General features: G+C 43.6%; 1 protein-coding gene across 1 annotated transcript in view; it reads right to left on the reverse strand.

Moving 5' to 3' along the window:
* Positions 1-20,408, reverse strand: part of LOC137274060 (C2 domain-containing protein 3-like) — a 45,632-nt gene that overhangs the window by 16,324 nt on the left and 8,900 nt on the right. Inside the window, exons 6-27 of the mRNA XM_067807038.1 lie at positions 16,732-16,915; positions 10,976-11,132; positions 10,505-10,630; positions 10,044-10,139; positions 9,355-9,676; positions 8,997-9,204; positions 8,690-8,805; positions 8,175-8,293; positions 7,481-7,642; positions 6,940-7,123; positions 6,353-6,552; positions 6,062-6,185; positions 4,893-5,017; positions 4,669-4,770; positions 4,286-4,372; positions 3,462-3,566; positions 3,018-3,097; positions 2,805-2,863; positions 2,469-2,612; positions 1,967-2,095; positions 1,757-1,851; positions 1,275-1,412 (exon numbers count right to left, since the gene is read on the reverse strand). Coding sequence (XP_067663139.1) covers positions 1,275-1,412; positions 1,757-1,851; positions 1,967-2,095; positions 2,469-2,612; positions 2,805-2,863; positions 3,018-3,097; positions 3,462-3,566; positions 4,286-4,372; positions 4,669-4,770; positions 4,893-5,017; positions 6,062-6,185; positions 6,353-6,552; positions 6,940-7,123; positions 7,481-7,642; positions 8,175-8,293; positions 8,690-8,805; positions 8,997-9,204; positions 9,355-9,676; positions 10,044-10,139; positions 10,505-10,630; positions 10,976-11,132; positions 16,732-16,915 — 3,062 coding nt within the window. The remainder of the gene's footprint in view (positions 1-1,274; positions 1,413-1,756; positions 1,852-1,966; positions 2,096-2,468; positions 2,613-2,804; positions 2,864-3,017; positions 3,098-3,461; positions 3,567-4,285; positions 4,373-4,668; positions 4,771-4,892; positions 5,018-6,061; positions 6,186-6,352; positions 6,553-6,939; positions 7,124-7,480; positions 7,643-8,174; positions 8,294-8,689; positions 8,806-8,996; positions 9,205-9,354; positions 9,677-10,043; positions 10,140-10,504; positions 10,631-10,975; positions 11,133-16,731; positions 16,916-20,408) is intronic.

The raw sequence follows: 20,408 nt of genomic DNA on the forward strand, positions 1-20,408 counted from the left end.
CATCTGTCTGTCAAATGATCATAGCCAATCACAAAACATATCCGATGTCCGAAATTGTGCTCCTGCCGATAGACTGTCCGAATTCTTGAACAAAATGTTTACACATAAGATCAAAATTGGCTTTAGGGTTTTCTCCTTTTTTTGTGCGGCAGTAATTTCACATCTTTTACGCTTAGGGGCGGGACTTGCCATTATGACTGACAAGCGTCAGGTGATCTCATTTTGACACGATCAGTGTTTTATACAGGAAGTAAGCATAACAGGTATTACTCCAACTAACCAAAAGTGGGACCTACTAATTGATCAAAATCACAAACTAACGATATCTTCAACTCGCAAGTGTCACTTGACAATTACCACTGAATGGGGCTCATGGTGTGAAGGGATTATCCCTTTTTGATGTACCGCCGGATTAATGAAGCGAAACTATGTGTAATTAGCTAATCTGTTACCGCTGATTAACGTTCGGATACGGAGAGTGAAGCATCGGATTACTTAATCAACAGGTAATGAGTTTACATAGAAAACAAGATTGGTTACAGCTAGCTATTGTTCGGATATCGCGTGAATCGGATAGTCGGGGTCCGGACTAACGCGGCCTGACTGTATATATGACAAATGACTTCAAACATGACCATCCATCAAGTATACATGACACATGATCTCAAACATGACCATCTATCAAGAACACATGATCTCAAACGTGACAGGCTATTAAGCTTACATGACACATGATCTCAAACATGACCATCTATCATGTATACGTGACGAATGACCTCACACATGACTATCTGTCATGTATACATGATCATCTGTCATGTATACATGACCTAAATCATGACCATCTGTCATGTATACATGACCTCAAACATGACCGTATATCGAGTATACATGACCTCAAAGATGACCATCTATCATGTATACATGATCTCAAAGATGACCATCTATCATGAATACATGATCTCAAAGATGACCATCTATCATGTATACATGATCTCAAAGATGACCATCTATCATGTATACATGATCTCAAAGATGACCATCTATCATGTATACATCACATGACCTTCAACATGACCATCTATCAAGTTTACATGACAGACTTCCAACATGACCATCTATCAAGTAAACACGACACATTATCTCAAACATGACTATCTATCAAGTATACATGAAACATCACCTCCAACAGGACTGTCAAACTGACACAGACCATCTATACAATACAGTACTGATATACAACATGAACCTACTTACATCTCAACTCAACTAACCTTAGCCTTTGCCTCTGGGTCTTCCAACTGGGACTCGGTGGTGACTTGAGACAATGGCAGAGAGAAACTCTGGATGGCTGTCTCCCCACGTTTCTGCATTGTCACCATGGCACACAGCTTGGCTAACGGCAGCGTTGCCTGGAGAGTAACATGATGGTTGTCAGAAAGCAGATACATAACTCTGGTGCCTCACTTGGACAATGCATTAGTAGATATAACACAGCTTAGCTGAACAACCTTCAGGCAAACAACTTACACCTTGTCACCTGATACAAAAATCTACTCACTTTGGCAATGACCTGTTCTCTGATGTTGGGGTGGAAAGAGTCTACTCACTTTAGCAATGACCTGTTCCTGGATGTTGGGGTGGAAAGAGTCTAATCACTTTAGCAATGACCTGTTCCCTGATGTTGGGGTGGAAGAGTCTACTCACTTTAGCAATGACCTGTTCCCTGCTGTTGCGGTGGAAAGAGTCTACTCACTTTAGCAATGACCTGTTCCCTGATGTTGGGATGGTAATAGCGACACCAGACTTCAAACGGAAGACCTCCTGCTCCTCCTCCTGAGTTGGCACATGCTGTACAAAGAGACAAATGTTCCATTATATACTTACTATTTTAACAGGGTTGGCATAATATGTGTTGCATACAGTTGTGGAACCTGGATCTGGCATACAAAGGGGTTTGACGTACCTGTAAGCAGTTCCCGCTGTACTGGAGTCCCCAGAGGCAGGTGTAATTTGTGTCGTGTACAGTCGTGGAATGTGGGGTCCGGTGTACACAGTGTGGTGGCTGTCCGAAAACACTTCATGGAAGGAGCAACTGCAAGTGTTGCAAAAGGGATGGTAAGATCTAAATTAAGATACTGCACTATCACTGTACTGTAATTGCATATCTTAGTACTTACCTTACTGTAGACAGGGGTTGTGTCTAGGATTGAAAGCAGCTCTAGGGGCGAGTTCTACTTGATATGGGGGTTGGTGTAATTGTATTATGTTATAACTCCTTACAGAGGAGCGGGGTTGTGTCTAGTATGGAAAGAGGTACTAGGGGCCAGTTCTGCTTGTTAGGGGTTGGTGTAATTGTATTATGTTATAACTCCTTAGGGAGGAGCGGGGTTGTGTCTAGTATGGAAAGAGGTACTAGGGGCCAGTTCTGCTTGCTATCGGTGGGTGTAATTGTAAATGGTACTCACTGCTCTTGACATCAGACAGGGGTTTTGTTTGGGCCTGAGCTGGGAAGTGGTACTGGATGAAGCAGTCAGTCTCTCCCCACATCATGTTGTCAAACAGCTTCAGATCCCGAATAGCCTCAATCACAACCTCAAACACATGCTCAACTGTAACAGAAATGATATGCAGACATCTGCATCATTTGTCAGGAAGCAAGCAGTGAGTGAAATCACTCTCTCTATTATAATAAGTAATGAGATACTGATGCCACCATCAACGCTTCAAGCGTTACTGGTGATGTCTCCATATCCCAACACCCCACAGGTAAGATCCACTAGGAAGATGAATAGTATAAATACCTGCTGAATCCATGGAAGGTGGGTGGCCATGATTATCATCATGGGCAGTCAGGTCATGTCTGAAACAGAAGCATAGAATATATTATGTGAGCAATAATACTTTAAGTCATAGGTAGGAGACAGGTGGATCACAAGTGGGACAGCTTCTGTTTGACATGCTTCTGTTTGACCTATCTATCTTGACATACATGGACATGCTTCTGTTTGACTTACCTCTCCAGACTGTGAAGAGGCCTTTCTGGGATCATCACTGAACCATCTCCATCCTGCTTGATCCGCTGCAGACTTGCAATCTGTACACAACGTTACTGAATTACTGAGACAATGACTCCCATGGATAGTCAGATATAAGTGGTTCATAGCATGAGCAATAATTTATCATTGTATAATGACCTAAGAAAGTCAGATGTGTGGGTTGGTCTTTCCTGAATGATGCAATGCTACTTACAGAGAGACTTTGACATTCCACTTCTGGTGATCTCACTAGCCACAATGGACTAAGGATGTACGATCATTCAAAGCACAGGGCAGAAGGGTTATTAAAGTTCATTTAATTTAACAAATTAGTGCTGTGAAAGCACTGGAAATTTTCTGGGTTAATACAACAATAAATAAGTACCAGCCTGCATGTGGAATTTAAGCAACAAACACACATACCTGTTCCGCTGACCCCATCGCTAACACCAGCCGGAGTTGTCCAAAATTGAAGCTGGTGAAGGGATCAGTAATACCAAAGTAGTTGTCTGCTGCTATCACTGGATACTGTCAGGGAAATAAAAGCTGTCAGCACTAAAGATAGTTCTTGTCTATATGTGGAATGTTGTAGCTGGATATTTCATGCATGAATAGGTCATGTTTGAATATACCTACTGCATGGAAGGTATATATTATACCCTTGTTTTACACCTGTATGGAAGGTACATAATGTACCCTTGTTGTGAGATACCTATACAGAGGGTACATAGTGTACATCTGTTGTACACCTTCCCTATGGAAGGTACATAATGGACAAAAGTTGTTCACCTACTGAAAGGTACACAATCTACTCTTGTTGCACACCTACTGTAAGGGAGGTACATAATGTACCTGTTTTACACCTACTGCAAGGTACATAATGTACCCATGTTGTACACCTGTACAGAAGATAAATAATGTACCCCTTATGTACATCCACTGTAAAGAAAGTATGTAATGTTCTCTGTTCTTAACCTACTTAATGCAAGTGAATGAGTGAGTGAGTGAGTTTAGGTTTACGCCGTACTCAGCAATATTCCAACCATATAGTGGCAGTCTGGAAATAATCGAGTCTGGACCAGACAATCCAGTGACCAACAACATGAGCATCGATCTGCGCAATTGGGAACCGATGACATGTGTCAACCAAGTCAGCAAGCCTGACCACCCGATCCCAATAGTCGCCTCTTACGACAAGCATAGTCACCTTTTATGGCAAGCATGGGTTACTTAATGCAAGTACTAACCTGAGACTTGAGGAGAGCATTGGCCACCTTCTGATCACGGAAGGACATGTAGAACTGATGAAGACTCAACTTCACCATACCTATCAGCTAGAGAGAAAAACCAAGACAAATTAACACACTGCATATAGATACTAAAGACTAAACAATAACATACACAACTATTTTCCATCTAGAAAGGGACAACTTGTTATGTGTGTCATATTCATGGTGCAAAGTTGCACTCCCAATATCTCTTTATCCTCAAGTAATTCTCCTTGTTTAGTGAGCACCCCACCTGTGCATGTGAGTTTCACCAAAGTCTTTTATCACTTCCAGTATAGTAGTATGATAACTTAAACTTTCCACTGGGCTTCAAAACACTCTCTATCACTGTGACATCATACCTTGTCATCACCAGCTGCTGTCTTCTTGTCCCACACTTCAATGACCAGGAAGTTGTTCCTCATTCGCTCTAACAACGCTGGGCTCAGCAGAACAGGAGCAACCTTCACACAAGAACAGATATTTCACACACTGTGTCGCACACCAAACCTCACACAAGAACATGGGTCAGTCTACTTTAGCTTTAGGAATGGTATCTTTGACCTGAAAGACCTGTTTACTCTACCTGGAGGAAGTTGAACTGTGGCTGAAGTGTGCCCCAGCACACTGACGAATGAACAGCATCATTACACCAGAACATCCGACACACAAGGTAGGAGTTCCGTGTGGAGAGATCTCGCGCACCAGCACCTGCGGAGATCAACAATGCAACCATCATATATTGAACAGCAAATGAAACACAAGTTTCGAAAATATGAAATGCTATAAAAGTAACCGTTCATATTTGTGCCTTCTATTTAAAAAGCTTGACAAAAAATAAACAGTTCTGGTTTTTTTGCTCTTCAGTATAGTACTAAAGACTTCTAGCATCACATGGCAATATTTGCTTAGGCAGCCAACACATGACTTGTAGCCATATCTGGGGGATGGACAGACATTTGTACTCATGTAACACTCAGATGATGTGGGGTCAGAGGGGTCTCGGTGTAATGGTGACATCACTCAATGCTAGGTTCATTTCAGACATCACAGTCTAGTTGTTTGTTTTAAACATATGTTATTCAAAAAGAAGAGGGTTTGGAACATGTTCTCCAACTTAGAATACCCTCTCCTTGGTATGGACACAGATAATTTGGATTCCCTCAACTGAAGATGACACAAGGTGGACAAGAAAGCACTACAAGTAAAAAAGCGATAGAGCTTATGCAGAATACTATAAATATGTTACACAACTTGTCTTGTCTCACTAATGAACAACTGCACTAACTTGAATACATTTGTATTTTCACATGATGATAGCTTTGCACTTCCTTCTTACAAAAGTTACAGGCCAACTGAAATACCAGCTCATGAGCAAATGTGCTTAACAGATAACATGAAATTAACTCTCTGTTGTTTGTACAGTGGACTTTCAAACAGATAATGATACAAATCCGCAATAAAATCTCCACATATACAAATGGGACCAGTTTGCAGACAAACCCTGTACAAATCAAAGCTCAAACAACTAACAGAATAACACAACTTGGTATGAATAATATTTAATTTTCTTTTACAACATGAATGATACTGAAGTGCATCACATGGTCATCAGTGACACATGATTTAAAAGTTAAAACACTTTTTGTGAATTATGAATGGTGGTTTGTAAATTGTTCCAAGAGCATACTGTAGATGGACAGAAGGTCTAGTTCCATGCATGGTACTATTTATTGGGAAAGCAGTTTCACTGACCTGATGTAGGTGGAGGCTGTTGCATCAGCATGGGTCGCCTGTTGACCAGATGAAGAGGGGGCACTCCTTGTAGACTGAGGTTTTGACCGTTGGGCACCATCAACATCATGTGTAGGGTTAGTGGCTGGACGTTAAAACATTACATCAATAGCAATAAAACATTACACACATAAGACAACATCATGCATCTAAATAAATAGTTTGTGGTCTACTGTGATCTGTAGTCAAAGTTCTCATTAGTCCTTCCTATCACACGGGATTAAGATGGAACTGGTAGTAGCAAGAACTCACTTCTGGTTCGTTGTTGGCGTTAGGCTGACCAACAGTTTGTGACTGGACAGAATGGAGTTGCTGTAGATGATTGACTGATGATATCTGAGCAATGCTGGAGGTATTGTTGTTGAATGGTTGTGAAATATGATTTGATGATTGAGCTGATAATGAAGGCACTGATTTGCTTTCTTGAGAAGACAACGACTGGGCAAGGAAATCTGAAAAAAAATATGTCCCTTTTGTGAATGCTACAATAACCTCTTTATACACACAGAGCTAAAATGTCACGAAAATGAAATAGAATCTGTTCAAGAAAACATGAATACTAGTCATCTGGACACAATAGCACAAAAAACATTATGCTTCTACAATATTCAATTGAAATTCACAGAGACTGAACACAGCATGTTATCACTAAAACCAAACATCATCAACTAGACACCACAGAGTTTGATACAAGACAGCAACAACAAAGTAAGCTATAACAGGCTAGCTAACATAATTCACACATGATACAAAGGGTAAGTACAGAGACATTACAGTGTTGACAAGCTATTAATTGACAAGTGACAAATAATCCACTATCCCCAATGATTACACCTCACCTGCATGCCTGGCCTGCACTACAAATGGTGGAGGTGGGAGAGAGTTGAGGCTGTTGGCTGTCTGAGGTGATGGAGCAGGTTCAGGAATAGGAACTATCTTGGCCTTGCCACTCATCTCCACCAGCTTGGTCTTAGCAAGAGCTGTAGCAAACTCACGGTGATCTGAGGCTAGCTCCACCACCGTCTGAAGTTGTAGTGATAAATGAGTATTAACAGGTATTCAGAAGATTGCCAGAATTAACACAAGGAACATCATGGCTGAAATATTCTTTACTGTACATGCACATTGTTCCAGGACTAAGTCCTGTCCTTCGATCAGATGATACATAATATGATAATTATAAGGACACACTGTTTAAAATGGTATATACAGAAACTCTCATGACTTGTTTCAGTCCTATCTCCAAATGTATCCTACTTTCATGATTAAAAGTCCATACCCTATGATAATCCACACCATGGTCTCATCTGACTCTGTGGGAACTAATAACTCAACATGTATTCTTGCAGACAGAGCCATCAGTTTATAATCATTTGTTACCTTAAGATGTCCGAACACTCCACACAGACTGTTGTGGCGCAGTGAGGAGTTCAGGGATGAGTTTCTACTGGACTCCCTGACCTCTAGCTGTCGGTCACTGCAAAGACCGTCTGACTTGAGGATGGACTTGAGGGACACTCCACACGACCCCACCGGTGTTGGCTAGCAGGACAAAGACATAGTAGGTCATTTCTCACGAGATTAGCAAGGTCATCAAGGATACACTATTCAACAGTAATGCAGTAACATACTGTGTGGCTGTAAATGATGAAGGTAGACCATGAACATGAGTGGTCACTATACATACCAGGGGAAAAGCGACACACTATCAACCAGGTCACACCTATCCATATCAGGGATACATTCACATCCTATCAAACAGGTAATACCCATTTAAACCAGGTGTGCAGTAACATACCATCTACATGGTCGCATCTATCCACATCCGGGATACACTAACATATTAACATCAACCAGGTCACATCTATCCATAGCAGAGATACAGTAACATACTATCAACAAGGTCATACACATCCACACCAGGAGCCTTTCCTACCTCTAAATTCACAGGCTGCTTAATCAATAGTATCTCTCCTCAGTCTAGTTAATGTCTGTATTGTGCTTGATTAAAATCATCAGTTACATATTTTATTCACTTCTTGACTAGATATATTGGTTTACATGTAAGACTTACAATTTTCTGTCCTGCCTCTCTGGAGAAGACTTTAAACACAAGCGCAGATTTCCACCATTTTTCAATGGAGCTGCCATCAAACATGATGGGGAACACAGACCGATGACTGAATGTCACCACTGAAACATCAAACAGAGCAGATGATTTCCATGCGATGCTGGGGGTGGGAGTGAATATTCAAACAACATCATAGCAGCCTGTACATGGTTGAGGGTGAACCAGGCCTTCAAGTCATCCAATCACAGCTGTCTGATCACTAAACCCAATCTACCAACTTGAACATCTATCACATTCAACCTCTGTATCCCTACAGAGGCCATAATTACACAGTACTGTCATAGTGCCAAAACATGTCCTTAAACCTCTCCACATTTTCAGCAGACACCATCACATTTTGATTAATAATGACAAAAAAAAGATCAGAGGAGATTACAACAAGGAGATATGAACATTTTGGAAATAGGGTTACTGTAAAAGCTGAGATACAGACTAGAAGTGGACAAAACCAACAGTACCATTATTTTTAATGTTCTTGGAAGCCACTCTCATGACCTCTGTTGCCATAGTATTGGGTGAGTATTTGTCTCTGGAGGTCGCCACAACTGGAAACTGATATTCTATAAAGTACGTGCTGCAACATGAGAAGGAAACAAAATGTCATCCATATAACAACATGAAGAGATTTTACACCATTAACACCAGTACTAAATCACTTGGTGTGTTCACATACATGCAAGTGTGTGCATATGTCAGTGTGTGAATATGCACCTGAAAATGTTCCATAACTAACCTCTACCTAACTAATAGGGAAATAATTTTTACCATGGTTTTTTCGACTTGCTAGTTGGTCTGGGTGGCTTTCCTTTTCGTTTGACTTTGTTTGCCTTGCTGCTCTGGTTGCTAACAAGTGACGTGTCTTGATCTGCATGCAAGGTTAGCGTGTCCACACTGACCCGTGCCACATGGACACGTCCGAGTAATGTCAGTCTCTCCACACTCAGTCCATCCACCGTCTTTGACTTGGGAATGTCTGCAAGTATAAACATTCCATCTTTAAATAATATACCATGAGAATACTTGGATGAACACATTTCATCAAATACTGACAGACTTCTTCAAACAAGATAACTGTCACATACAACACACATCACTATTTAAAAACAAGCTGCAAGATGCGCACCTTGGACTGGGTCATCTACGTCTGATGGAGTCATGTCAAAGGACACACGAGACACCTCCGACCTTGGAGTACTTGGAATATCATTGTCACTTGCATCACTAGCACTACTGGCTCTCTGTCTCAACTTAGAACGGGTTCTTGTTCTTGATCTTGATCTTGAACGTGATGACGACCTTGACCTAGGAACCTTAGAACCTTTGGTTTTTTCTCTTGTCCTAAACTTCTTTCTTGTTCTTGAGGTGGATCTCTTTGGTTTCTTCTTCTCTTCTACTGGAAACTGAAGTGACAGGCTGGACAGAGAAGATCTTCTTGATGGAGGTCTCTGTAAGGATAAAGCAACAATGAACACCAGTCCAGAGGACTGGGCAGTGGTCTTCTTGTTTGTTGTCTAATAACTGCTCTCAGCAATGTTCCAGCTAAATGATGGAAGTAATCTTTGATCAGACAATCCAGATATTGGCATACATCAAGTCAAAGAGTCTTATCAAATTTCATTGGTCCCTTGGTTTCTATGGAAAACAATGTTCATGATGAATGTGTGACATATGTAATCTTACATGACTTAAGACACATGGGGTAAAATACTAAAAGGAAACTGTTACCCCCTGTTTTGTGTGAAGGATAAAACATATTGTATGTCAAGACAGCAAGGACTACAGTAAAGGTTAGACCAGACAGAATCTACCCACCACATTTGCAGGGTCCTCCATTGAGACAAGACTGGTGTTGACAAGCTTGTCTCTCTCATCTCCACTCATCTCAGTCAGAATACTGCCATCACTCTCCTGTAAACAACATCAAAACATCCTTTCAGCAACTATGGTTGGTTTCTAAAATGCCTGGTTTCCCTTAGCAACAGACAGGGATCAAATGATCTCTTTGCTTGTTTCCTTTTTAACATCATCCTCAGAAAACTTCCAGCTACTGATAGCAGGTTGTAAATAATCAAGTCTGAAACAGACAATCCAGTGACTGATATTGTGAGCAACAACACATGACCTTGGAGGGTAAGATGACACAATGATTCAATTTGATGAACCATTGTATCAAACAATACATAACAATATCAGGACTAAAACGATACCGTTTGTATGACTACACATTTCACACATGTGTAAAGTGCTATGTACAGCAGTGTTTTGCAGCTCACCGAGTGTCTGTAGAACAGCTCCTGCAGGATGGCATCCTCCTGAATCGGGTCACCAGTCTCACTCAGATCCGCAGCATCGCTTGACACACTCGTGCCAGGGCTACCCCCATTCATAAGTTGAAACATCTACAACATAAAAACATCAGCCAAATGTGAGGGTGCAGGAACCATGATTACACTATAACACCTTCATCAAGTTCCATGGTTTTAAACATATACCCTTGTCACTACACTACTTATATGGGGGGCCAGTGGAATAGCCTTGTGTTTATCCATTCACACATCATGCCGAGCACCCAGAGGTTTGATTCCCCAGATGGGTATAATGTGTGAAACATTTTTGGTGACCCTGCCTAAAACTAAACTCAATCACTCACTCAAAAGGCAGTATCACAGGATTTATTGCCAGTGTATAAGAAGGTATCACAGGATGTGTCAAAGGCTGTATCACAGGTTGTATCAGACACTCACCTTGAAATCATTTTTTTGCAGTGGAGAGCCAACGACCATATCAACAGTTTTAGTATTTATGTCATTGGCCATCATGTCATCAGTTGCCATGACAGCACCAGCTGCATCTTTCTCAGCACGGAGAATTTCCTTCAGCAAACTTCCAGTAGAGCTGCTCCTGTTAACAGCCAACAATCATTTCTTACTTTAATCTTCTCTTAGACTCACCAACATACATTGCTCAGTTTAATCATTTCTTACACTTGCCATCCAGCATTGCACACTTCAACAATCCATTACACATACCATCAAACTTATTAAAATCTAAATATTTTAGATATTTAAATACTTACCTTACCATAGGTCTTATGCATATTACCTCAAGCTTCGCTAGAAGAGATCAGACAGTCGTTGATTCGCCATTCGCAAGCGCGAACAATCCAAAAATCACTTTTACTGGCAACAGGAAGGTCCGAAGAGTCCAGAGTGGGGAGGAGCATCCAGCGTTGGGAGGGAGTCACCGCCCTATGGTAAGGTAAGTATTTAAATATCTAAAATATTTAGATTTTAATAAATTTTTAACTTACCTTACCATAGGTCTTATGCATATGGCTTCGACAGATGGATGGTGGTGTGGACTCCGGAGGACCATCCCTCAGCAACCAGTGCACATGCATTAGGAGAACCTGGGAGACCAATGCCAACAGTCACAGGACAAACCTGGAAGCAGGACAAAGAGTAACCCAAGGGAACTCCAAAGAAAAACCGACGCACCCTGAGGGTGAGGTTAATCTTAAGACCAACGGTAAGTAACAGTGTTATTACCTAATGGGCGGACGTCCGGGTAAGTTGCTGGGCAACCACCAACGGACTGAAAGACTGTAGTCCCTCCATGTCCTCAACTGCCAAGTCCCTCAGGTAGTGGGAAGCGAAGGCAGTAGACGACGACTTCCAAAAGCAGCCTTCCATAGTTTGTGGCACTGTGCAATTTCTATGGAGGGCCATGGTAGATGCCAACGCTCTGATCTCGTGTTGGTTGTTTGCCACTGGATGAGGTAGACGCTTGGCATCAAAAGCCGCCAGGATCGTAGATCGAAGCCATAAGGCGACTGTGTTCCTGTTCACCTCCCCTTTGCAGGTAGTCGAAAGCGGGATGAACAGTCTTTTAGGGGAACGTCTCTTAGAAGCCAACTTCCGGATGTAGCATCTGAGGGCTCTAACGAGACACAGCAGCTCCTCCTCCAAGTCATGTTGTCCCAAGACTGCAGATGACACAGGAATGGAGAACAGCCTGTCTGGCTGTCCAGGGAGCTGATTCTTGGCCACAAAATCTCACAGGAGACCCAAGTGGGCTGGTCCATGCCTCGACTGATCCAAGCGAACCTGCGTGACGTCCAGGGCATGAATTTCACTAGCTCTATCTGCAGTAGCTAACGCAGTTATGCAGGAACAGGAGGAAGTTCGCTAAATACTGTGGAGAAGCTGTCACAGGGTCTTGCGATCTTTGAGCGCAAAAACTCTCAAATGAGCGCCACTTGTCGTCATATAAGGACCTAGTGGACATTCGATGCGTACAAGCTAGGACGCTTGCCGCGCACGAGGAGTAGCCCTTAACTCTTATTGCCTTCTGCAGATGACCCAACTGTGAAGATGAAATCTCAGTGGGTCCGGATGCAGCTGCCGACTGTGCGGATGTCGAAGCAGACGTAACTAATCTGGGAGCTGGTACGACTCTCCGCTGGCGAGATGACGCAGGTCGGGGAACCATGGCCTGGCTGGCCACCAAGGTGCGACCAAAAGCAGTCGCAGGATCGTGTCGATCGCCCACACCTGCAGGTCCATAAAGTGACTGAGTGGAAACCCTGTGCTCCAGGGTGATTAATTTCGCCACTTGAGATGAGTACCCCTTGGCCCTCAAGACTATCACAGATGGTCCAGGCGCAAAGATGAAACCGTGACGGATCCAGGTGCAGTGTCCAATTGTGAGGATGGTACAACAATTGGTCCCACTCTGGAAGCCGATTATTTGAAACGTCTCTCGACACAACATATTCTCCGTTGGAGATAGACGTAGGGGGCGAGATAAGGCGTCTGCCATGAAGATGCAGGCTCTTGGTATGTGAGATACTTTTATTTGGAGGATCAGACTCGACCACGTCAAAGGGTAGAAACGACAAGTGTAGTAGAGGTCGAGGCCTCCTTGACCCTTGTTTACCTAGAGGGCTACTATTGAGTTGACCGTATGGATCATCAGTAGCTTGTCTCTCGGTGCTGTCAACCAATAATAGACATGCATCACCGCTTTTATCTTCAACGGGGTGATGTGAAGAGATAGAGCTCCACTCCCCCAGAATCCTGCTGCAACCTCCTTGACTAGATAGGCACTCAATCCTGGTAGAGACGTGTCAACCTAAAGATGGTTGTTGAATGACGGCTCTAATATGCAAGTTCCAAACATTGACCAGCGAGTCTACCACTGGTGTGGAGTCAAGACGTCCAAAGTCGTAAACCTGTCTTGAAATCATGATCAAGAAAACGCTGTCATAGACGTAATCGTAGACGTCTACGTTTGATCATATCCTAAGGTGACGTGAGCAAATCGAGTAGACATTATCACTGACATAGTGATAACGGACAGAGTACAGCTTGCTTTTAACATCGCCTTGAACTTCGACCCCCGAACCTGGGACGGCGATGTGATGAATCAAATCTCGCGGAGTTAGTTGAAGCTGACTTAACAGCCTGATAATGAAGTACAACTCTCTCAAGATAAGCTTGTATGCCATAAAAATGCGTCATTCTTCGACTTCAGAACAACACGCTGTACATTATGAATGTGTTGACATTTCAAGAAGTCTACTTATAACTGGCCGTCTGTCCGATCAGAAACTGCCATACATCGCTGCACGCCTCCTGATAAGCAGCGTTGAGACTACTGTTAGAGGATTTCTATGCCGACTAGAGAAATCCAATGCCGCTGTAGACTGCTAGTCTAGAGTGTAAACGACATCTTTCCATTGTAAAATGACTGTAAGTCACTGCAGACAACTTCCTTACACTAGAATCATAACAACACATTCTGCGCAGGGCGTTGTCCCTCGATGACCAATCAAATTGTAGATGTAACGACCCTGGGATCCTTTGCAGGGCGTTGTCTCTCGGGCACCAATCAAAATGTAGATGTGACGTCACCGGTGTAGCAGGTAACTGATCATCATGAAATCTTGTAAACGGTGATACCCTGCTAGCCTATAGGCTTGACCGTAACCATGCTGTTTGCGAGCACGTGTCCAAATGAGTAAAGCGTGCGAAAACCTTTCCGCCGCTTGAAACTGACGTAGACAAATTGTTTTTCAGATAGATGTGTTGGAATTTTCCCCGAAGATAAATGCCGTCCTCTCTTGTAATAAGAGGTGTAGTTAGGCGTGTCACTTTGTTGTTGTCTCGAAAAATCTTCGTGACGAAAAGAGTAAAGCACGTGAAAGAAAACTTTCTCCGCTTGAAGTATATGTAGACAAATTGGTGACTGCAAACGCCGAGTTCTAGAGGAACGTCGAGGTGATATGGACTGGGAGAGCAAGTAACATCTTCACCTGGTAGTAAAGCGAGAGTCCACATTCAAAGGGCGTCGCGGGGACCGAGAACTCCGACAAAGACTACTGTGGAGGGTACAGGATCGCCGACTTCCAGGGAACCTGGAGCGCGATCTGCGCCGAGAGCTCTCTGCCTCCAAGCGCCGAGCGCGCCCTTCATCCAACTGTCGTTGCAAAACCTCTTCCCTGGACAACGTATGCAACACCCTGGGTATACGGTAAGACGCAGGTGCTGGCGCTGGCACAGGGTCCGGCGTCGGCGCTGGTGTCGGGACAGGCGCTGACGTAGACATAGGCGCTGGCGTAGGCATAGGTACTGGCGCAGGCATAGGCACTGGCGTAAGCGCTGGCGCAGGCACAGGCGCTGGCGTAGGCTTAGGCGCTGGCGTAGGCATAGGCGCTGGCGCAGACATAGGTGCTGGCGTAAGCACAGGCGCTGGTGTCGGCATAGGCGCTGGTGTCGGCATAGGCGCTGGTGTCGAGACAGACGCTGGCATCGCAGCAGCACCGGGCGTGAGGAGGGAGCGCAGGAACCTCTGGACCTCCGGATGAGACAAGCCTCCGGACGAAAACAGATCCACGATGGAATCCGAGCGAGGTGGTTCCGGGGACAAACGTACAGGCGTCATGGACGAACGCCCCATCCCAGGCGTCGGCACAGGCGCTGAAGGCGGTTGTAAGTCAGGGTCGTCCGGCAGAGATCCCAACGACGACGCTGGAGACGACAACCTTCTCTTCCGCTGTGAAAAATGCTTCCTCTTAGCCGCAAAAGAAGCCTTGAAACCAGCAACCAACAACGCCTCGCAGTACTGGCAGCGTCCGTCAAAAGAGCAGGCCAGAGACGCACAATCCGGGCACCAAGGGTGGGGAAATTCGCAGATTCCTGCCCCTAGCAGACGGTGCTAAACTGCCGAGACATACACAGTTAAGTGCAACATACAAAACATAACAATGCGTTGAAACCAACGCTAGGCGGTAGAAAAAACACCCCTATACCAGAAATGCAGCACCAACGCACCCCCACTATAAAGTAGGCACGCCCGTAAGCTCGTGACAGCGAAGGGCAAACAACCAAAAAGGTTGCCTGCGTACATCGCAACGTGGCACGAAAAAACATATAAATGCAGTGAAACCTGGCAAAAATACTAATCGACATGGAAAACCACATGGAGGGAGAAAACCGGCAAGATATAATACCCCCACGGACGCCATGCCGCACTCACACACGACGCGGGCGAACCCACCCCGAAGTGAGAGAAAAAACAACACGAGGTAGCAAAGTAAGTGCAGTTAAAAGATAACTTACCTTAACACGCACACCTAAGGGATACAAACCATACCTACCCGTGAGGAAACAACTTTATTGAACCACAAAGTAGGTAAACTAAGCGAACCAAAAACGTCCGAACAGACGAACGCTAGAAGTAAAAGTGATTTTTGGATTGTTCGCGCTTGCGCGAGTGGGGAGATCACGTCACTTCCGTGACTACATTCGTAGATTACATGAGGTAGCCATCTAGGGAATGGCGAATCAACGACTGTCTGATCTCTTCTAGCGAAGCTTGAGGTAATATGGTAAGGTAAGTTAAAAATATTATACACTTCAATCATCTATCACATTTTTCATCAACCACTGCCTATTCCATAACCCATTACACTCGACACTACGTACACTACATACTTCCACCATCCATTACACTTGTCATCAAGCACTGTGCACTTCCACCATCCATTACACTTGTCACCAAGCACTGTGCACTTCCACCATCCATTACACTTGTCATCAAGCACTGTGCGTTTCTATCATCCATCACACTTGCCATCAAGCACTGCGTACTTCTATCATCCATTGCACTTGCCATTAAGCATTGTGCACTTCTCATCATCCATTGCACTCGACATCAATCATTGCTAACTTCCATCATCCATTACACTTGTCATCAAGCATTGTGCACTTCCATCATCCATTGCACATGTCATTAAGCAGTGTGCACTTCCCATCAAGCATTGCCTACTTTCATCATCCGTTACACTTGTCATTAAGCAGTGCCTACTTCAATCATCCATTACACTTGACATCAAGCACAGTACACTTCCATCATCCATTGCACTTGCCATCAAGCAATGCCTACTTCAATGATCACTTACACTTGTCATCAAGCATTGCCAGAACTGACCACTCACCTGTTTATGGCCTTGGTCCCAGGGACTACAATATCCTGTGGCCTGATTCCTGCTGCCACCATTTTGTGCTGGTCCCGGTTGTCAACAGATGACACAGCCATTGCATCGCGCAGCTTCTTACCACGCTCCAGCAACACAGACAGCACATTGTTGGAAGGGGTATCACCGGTTACATTACCAGCACCTGAATTGCAAACTAAATATTTACTAATAGATTCGACAACACTGACTACTTGGAGGTATACTGATGTAAACCAAGATCCTTGTACATAAAGTGGGAAATTTCATGCCTCACTTCTGACTGAGGAAATCTGATGAAGGGATATATTTGAGAATCCATTGTATTGTGTAGCATATTAAGAAGTGAAGACAAATACCCATCAGCATTGCTAAGATAAAGTCCTCAGTATGACACATTAGGGTACAGACAATATTGGAAAGTTTAACCATAAATTGTATATTTATATACTTATCCTATCTCACGTTATGCAGCTCCCCTCTTACTCTATGACCATGTGTGGAAACGTGCTATGAGCTAAGTTTAATCAAATCTTACTGGTCCCTAACCACCAGACCTCTGCCCCCTCTTGACATCAGCACTTGTTAATCATCTCAATGCTTGTCCTGCATGCTCAGATAATCATGTGACGGTCCGTGCCTGTTATTCTCGTCTTGGAGCTCTCTGTAGTCTGTGATGCAGGGCTGGTTCGTTGGGTGGGCATCCATCACATGAGATAGGATAAGTATATAAAATACAATTTATAGTTAAAATTTCCAATTTTTAAAACTTTTCCTATCTCAAGTTTTGCACTATTCCACCAACTCCCAACATGTTACTCCACACTTGTGATGGGTCACTTCAGATAACTCCTTGGTTTACACAGCACAAATTCATGGGAGTGGGCGCTCCCGAATTAATGTAGTTTTCAGCTGCAACTTTTGTCAAACAATAGGATGCAGTTTGGCAAGTAGGCCCTGCCACCCCACAATTTATCAGGTAATCCCAGTGATCTGTCTAGTCCCTGCATTGAAACTACCCCCCATAAATACACACTAAAAAAGTGGTGAAAGAGGGAATGGTCCCGTATTGTTCAGTACCAATCTCTCTAACTTACCAAAAGTGAGAAAGGACTAAAGATAGTCAGAATCAACACTTCACTAACGTAATTGCTCAGAGAGTAGAGGTCAGAAAGCGGAGAGTCGATCATCTCTGCATGTAACACAAGTCTGGTCTCGCAGTTTGTCAAGCCACAAGCATGACAGTGACACATGATAGTTCCCCAAGTGAGAACGATCTAGCCCATATGATAAGATATGGATAACATCAAATCTTTATGTACACAGCAATCCAACACAAAGGAAGATTGCTTCATCTGCGCCAGGAACAAGGGGCCAAATTGATGAAGATCTTCTACATCAGTCACAGAGAGATCCTGAAGCTAATGTGATGAGAAAATAGTATCCGATTTCAAAAAACGTCCCTTGATGATGGTCTGGAGGGAACACTTCCTGTGAAGCGCCATAGTAGATCAAGCACCTGAGTCTCATAAGGTTTTGTCATCATAGTAGAGGAAGGTTTGCAAACTCATATGCATGCAGGATCGTAGATCTCATCCAAAACGCCAAAGCAGTATGAGAGACTTCCAAAGTAGAGGCAACACACAGCGGTCCTTAGAAGAAGCTAGGTAAATCCTTAATGTACGAACCAGACACAAGGACAAATCTTCTGTGTCGTCTGAACCCAAAATCATTGACAGTGGTGGAATTGTAACGGTACATTCCAGTTGACCTGGTAATTGATTTTTGGCGAGTAAACCTAGCAATACCTTCACATATATAGACCTTTCAAAACACACCTCAGAAACATCACGAGAGTGCAACTCAGAAATACAAGCAGTTGTAGCCAGAGCTAATAGAAATAAGGTCTTAAAGGTGACATGCTCAAACTCTTTTTCTTCCAAATATTCATGACCTGCTGACGTTAATTGAGCAAGAACAACGGAAAGATCCCATGCCTGATGTCTAGAACATTGATGTGACAGGCATGATCTGCAAGAGACCACTGCCCTGACACTTGCTGATCAAGTAAGTGAGATCCCCACCAGTGAAGAGATGCATCTACATACAGGTCGTGAGACGGGATAAATGGCTCCAAAGAAATTCCTTCACAAACGTTTGACTCATCCATCCACCGAAGTAGATGAGGATGTAAGTCCAACGGAAGAGTGATCAGAGCAAATGGGTTGCCCTTTCAGAGCTAGAAACCATCGTAATGACTGCACATCGTGGGTGCCCTTGAAGGCAAACTGAAGAACCTTGTGATGGGCTGGGAAGACTGGAATGTGTAAGAATGCATCCTGCAGATAGAGGCTGACCATGTAATCCCCCATCTTGATAACAGTTCTGATAAGGGCCACCAACACCATCCGGAAATGAACCAGAGGCTGAAGAAACATTTTGTTGAAGACCTTCATGTTGTAGATGAGTCTCACCTTGTCCAAGTGTTTCTCTGGGACCAAAAAGATTGAAGAGTAGGATCCAGGGATTCGATCAAAAGTTTACGAAGCAACATGTCAATCGTGGACCGTAGAACAGCCATCTGCTGAGTGGGGTACATTCTGTGATGCAGAAAGAGCGTTAGAGAAGGAATGCCGACAATAGCAAGTTGAAACCCTTCGGTTTTGGCTTTGGACTGACACACTGGCTTAAAGTGGTTGTCCATGACTCAGCAGGTCCATGTGAAAAGAATGAGAAAGCGCCAGTCCAAAACCAATCAACTCTCCCGGCTCAGGTACTAGACTCAAGCACAGAAAGAGAAGTTAAAACAGATTCAACCACCGAAGTGGAATGCGCCAAACTCACCTCTTGGTAGATCACACAGGGCATCACACCAAGTGCATAGGAACCTACCACTGATGGAATGAGATTGGACATCGGAAGAAGTCAACGCTTCTCAATGTGTAGACAACTAAATGTGTAGATGAGGGCTAAACGCATGTGGACGAAACAAAAGCCAAAGGTTCTTGATAAGATAAGAGTCTCACGCCTCCTCCAGAAAACCTTCATTAGGAGACTTGGATGGAGCTCTGTGTACAGCAAATGTTTTATGTTTCGGTGAAGATGGACCCTCATTTGATCTCTGATGATCTCTATCCGCCAAACATTGACTAGCTACCCAACGATACACAGAAAAAGCGTTGTCATCGAGGCCAACACAAAAAGTACACCAAAGTGACAGTTCGCAATGCCCCAAACAATTTACACACATACTATGCAGATCTGCTGCAGAAAAGTTGCTATTACAATTGTTGCAATGTTTAAGCTTTTAGGAGACATTCCAATTCGATCTACCCATTCTTCCTTGAAAGAGCACTCAGACTTGTCAGAGATAACACAGTTCCACAAGGTGTAGTGACTAGAAAGAGACTGACAGGCACAGACTGTGACGTGATTGTCTGACTACGCAGCATGAGCATAGAGATAATTAACAAGTGCTGATGTCATGGTGGGGGCAGAGGTCTGGTGGTTAGGGGCCAGTACGAGTTGATTAAACTTATCTCATAGCATGGTAGTGGAGGAAGAGGAGAGCTGCATAATGTGAGATAGGATAAGTTTAAAAATAACCAAGACTGCAACACTAATCTTATCCCTGTTGACAATGAACGGGTATTCAAAGC

Source organism: Haliotis asinina, chromosome 2 (genome assembly GCF_037392515.1).
Source record: "Haliotis asinina isolate JCU_RB_2024 chromosome 2, JCU_Hal_asi_v2, whole genome shotgun sequence".
Lineage (NCBI taxonomy): Eukaryota > Metazoa > Mollusca > Gastropoda > Lepetellida > Haliotidae > Haliotis > Haliotis asinina.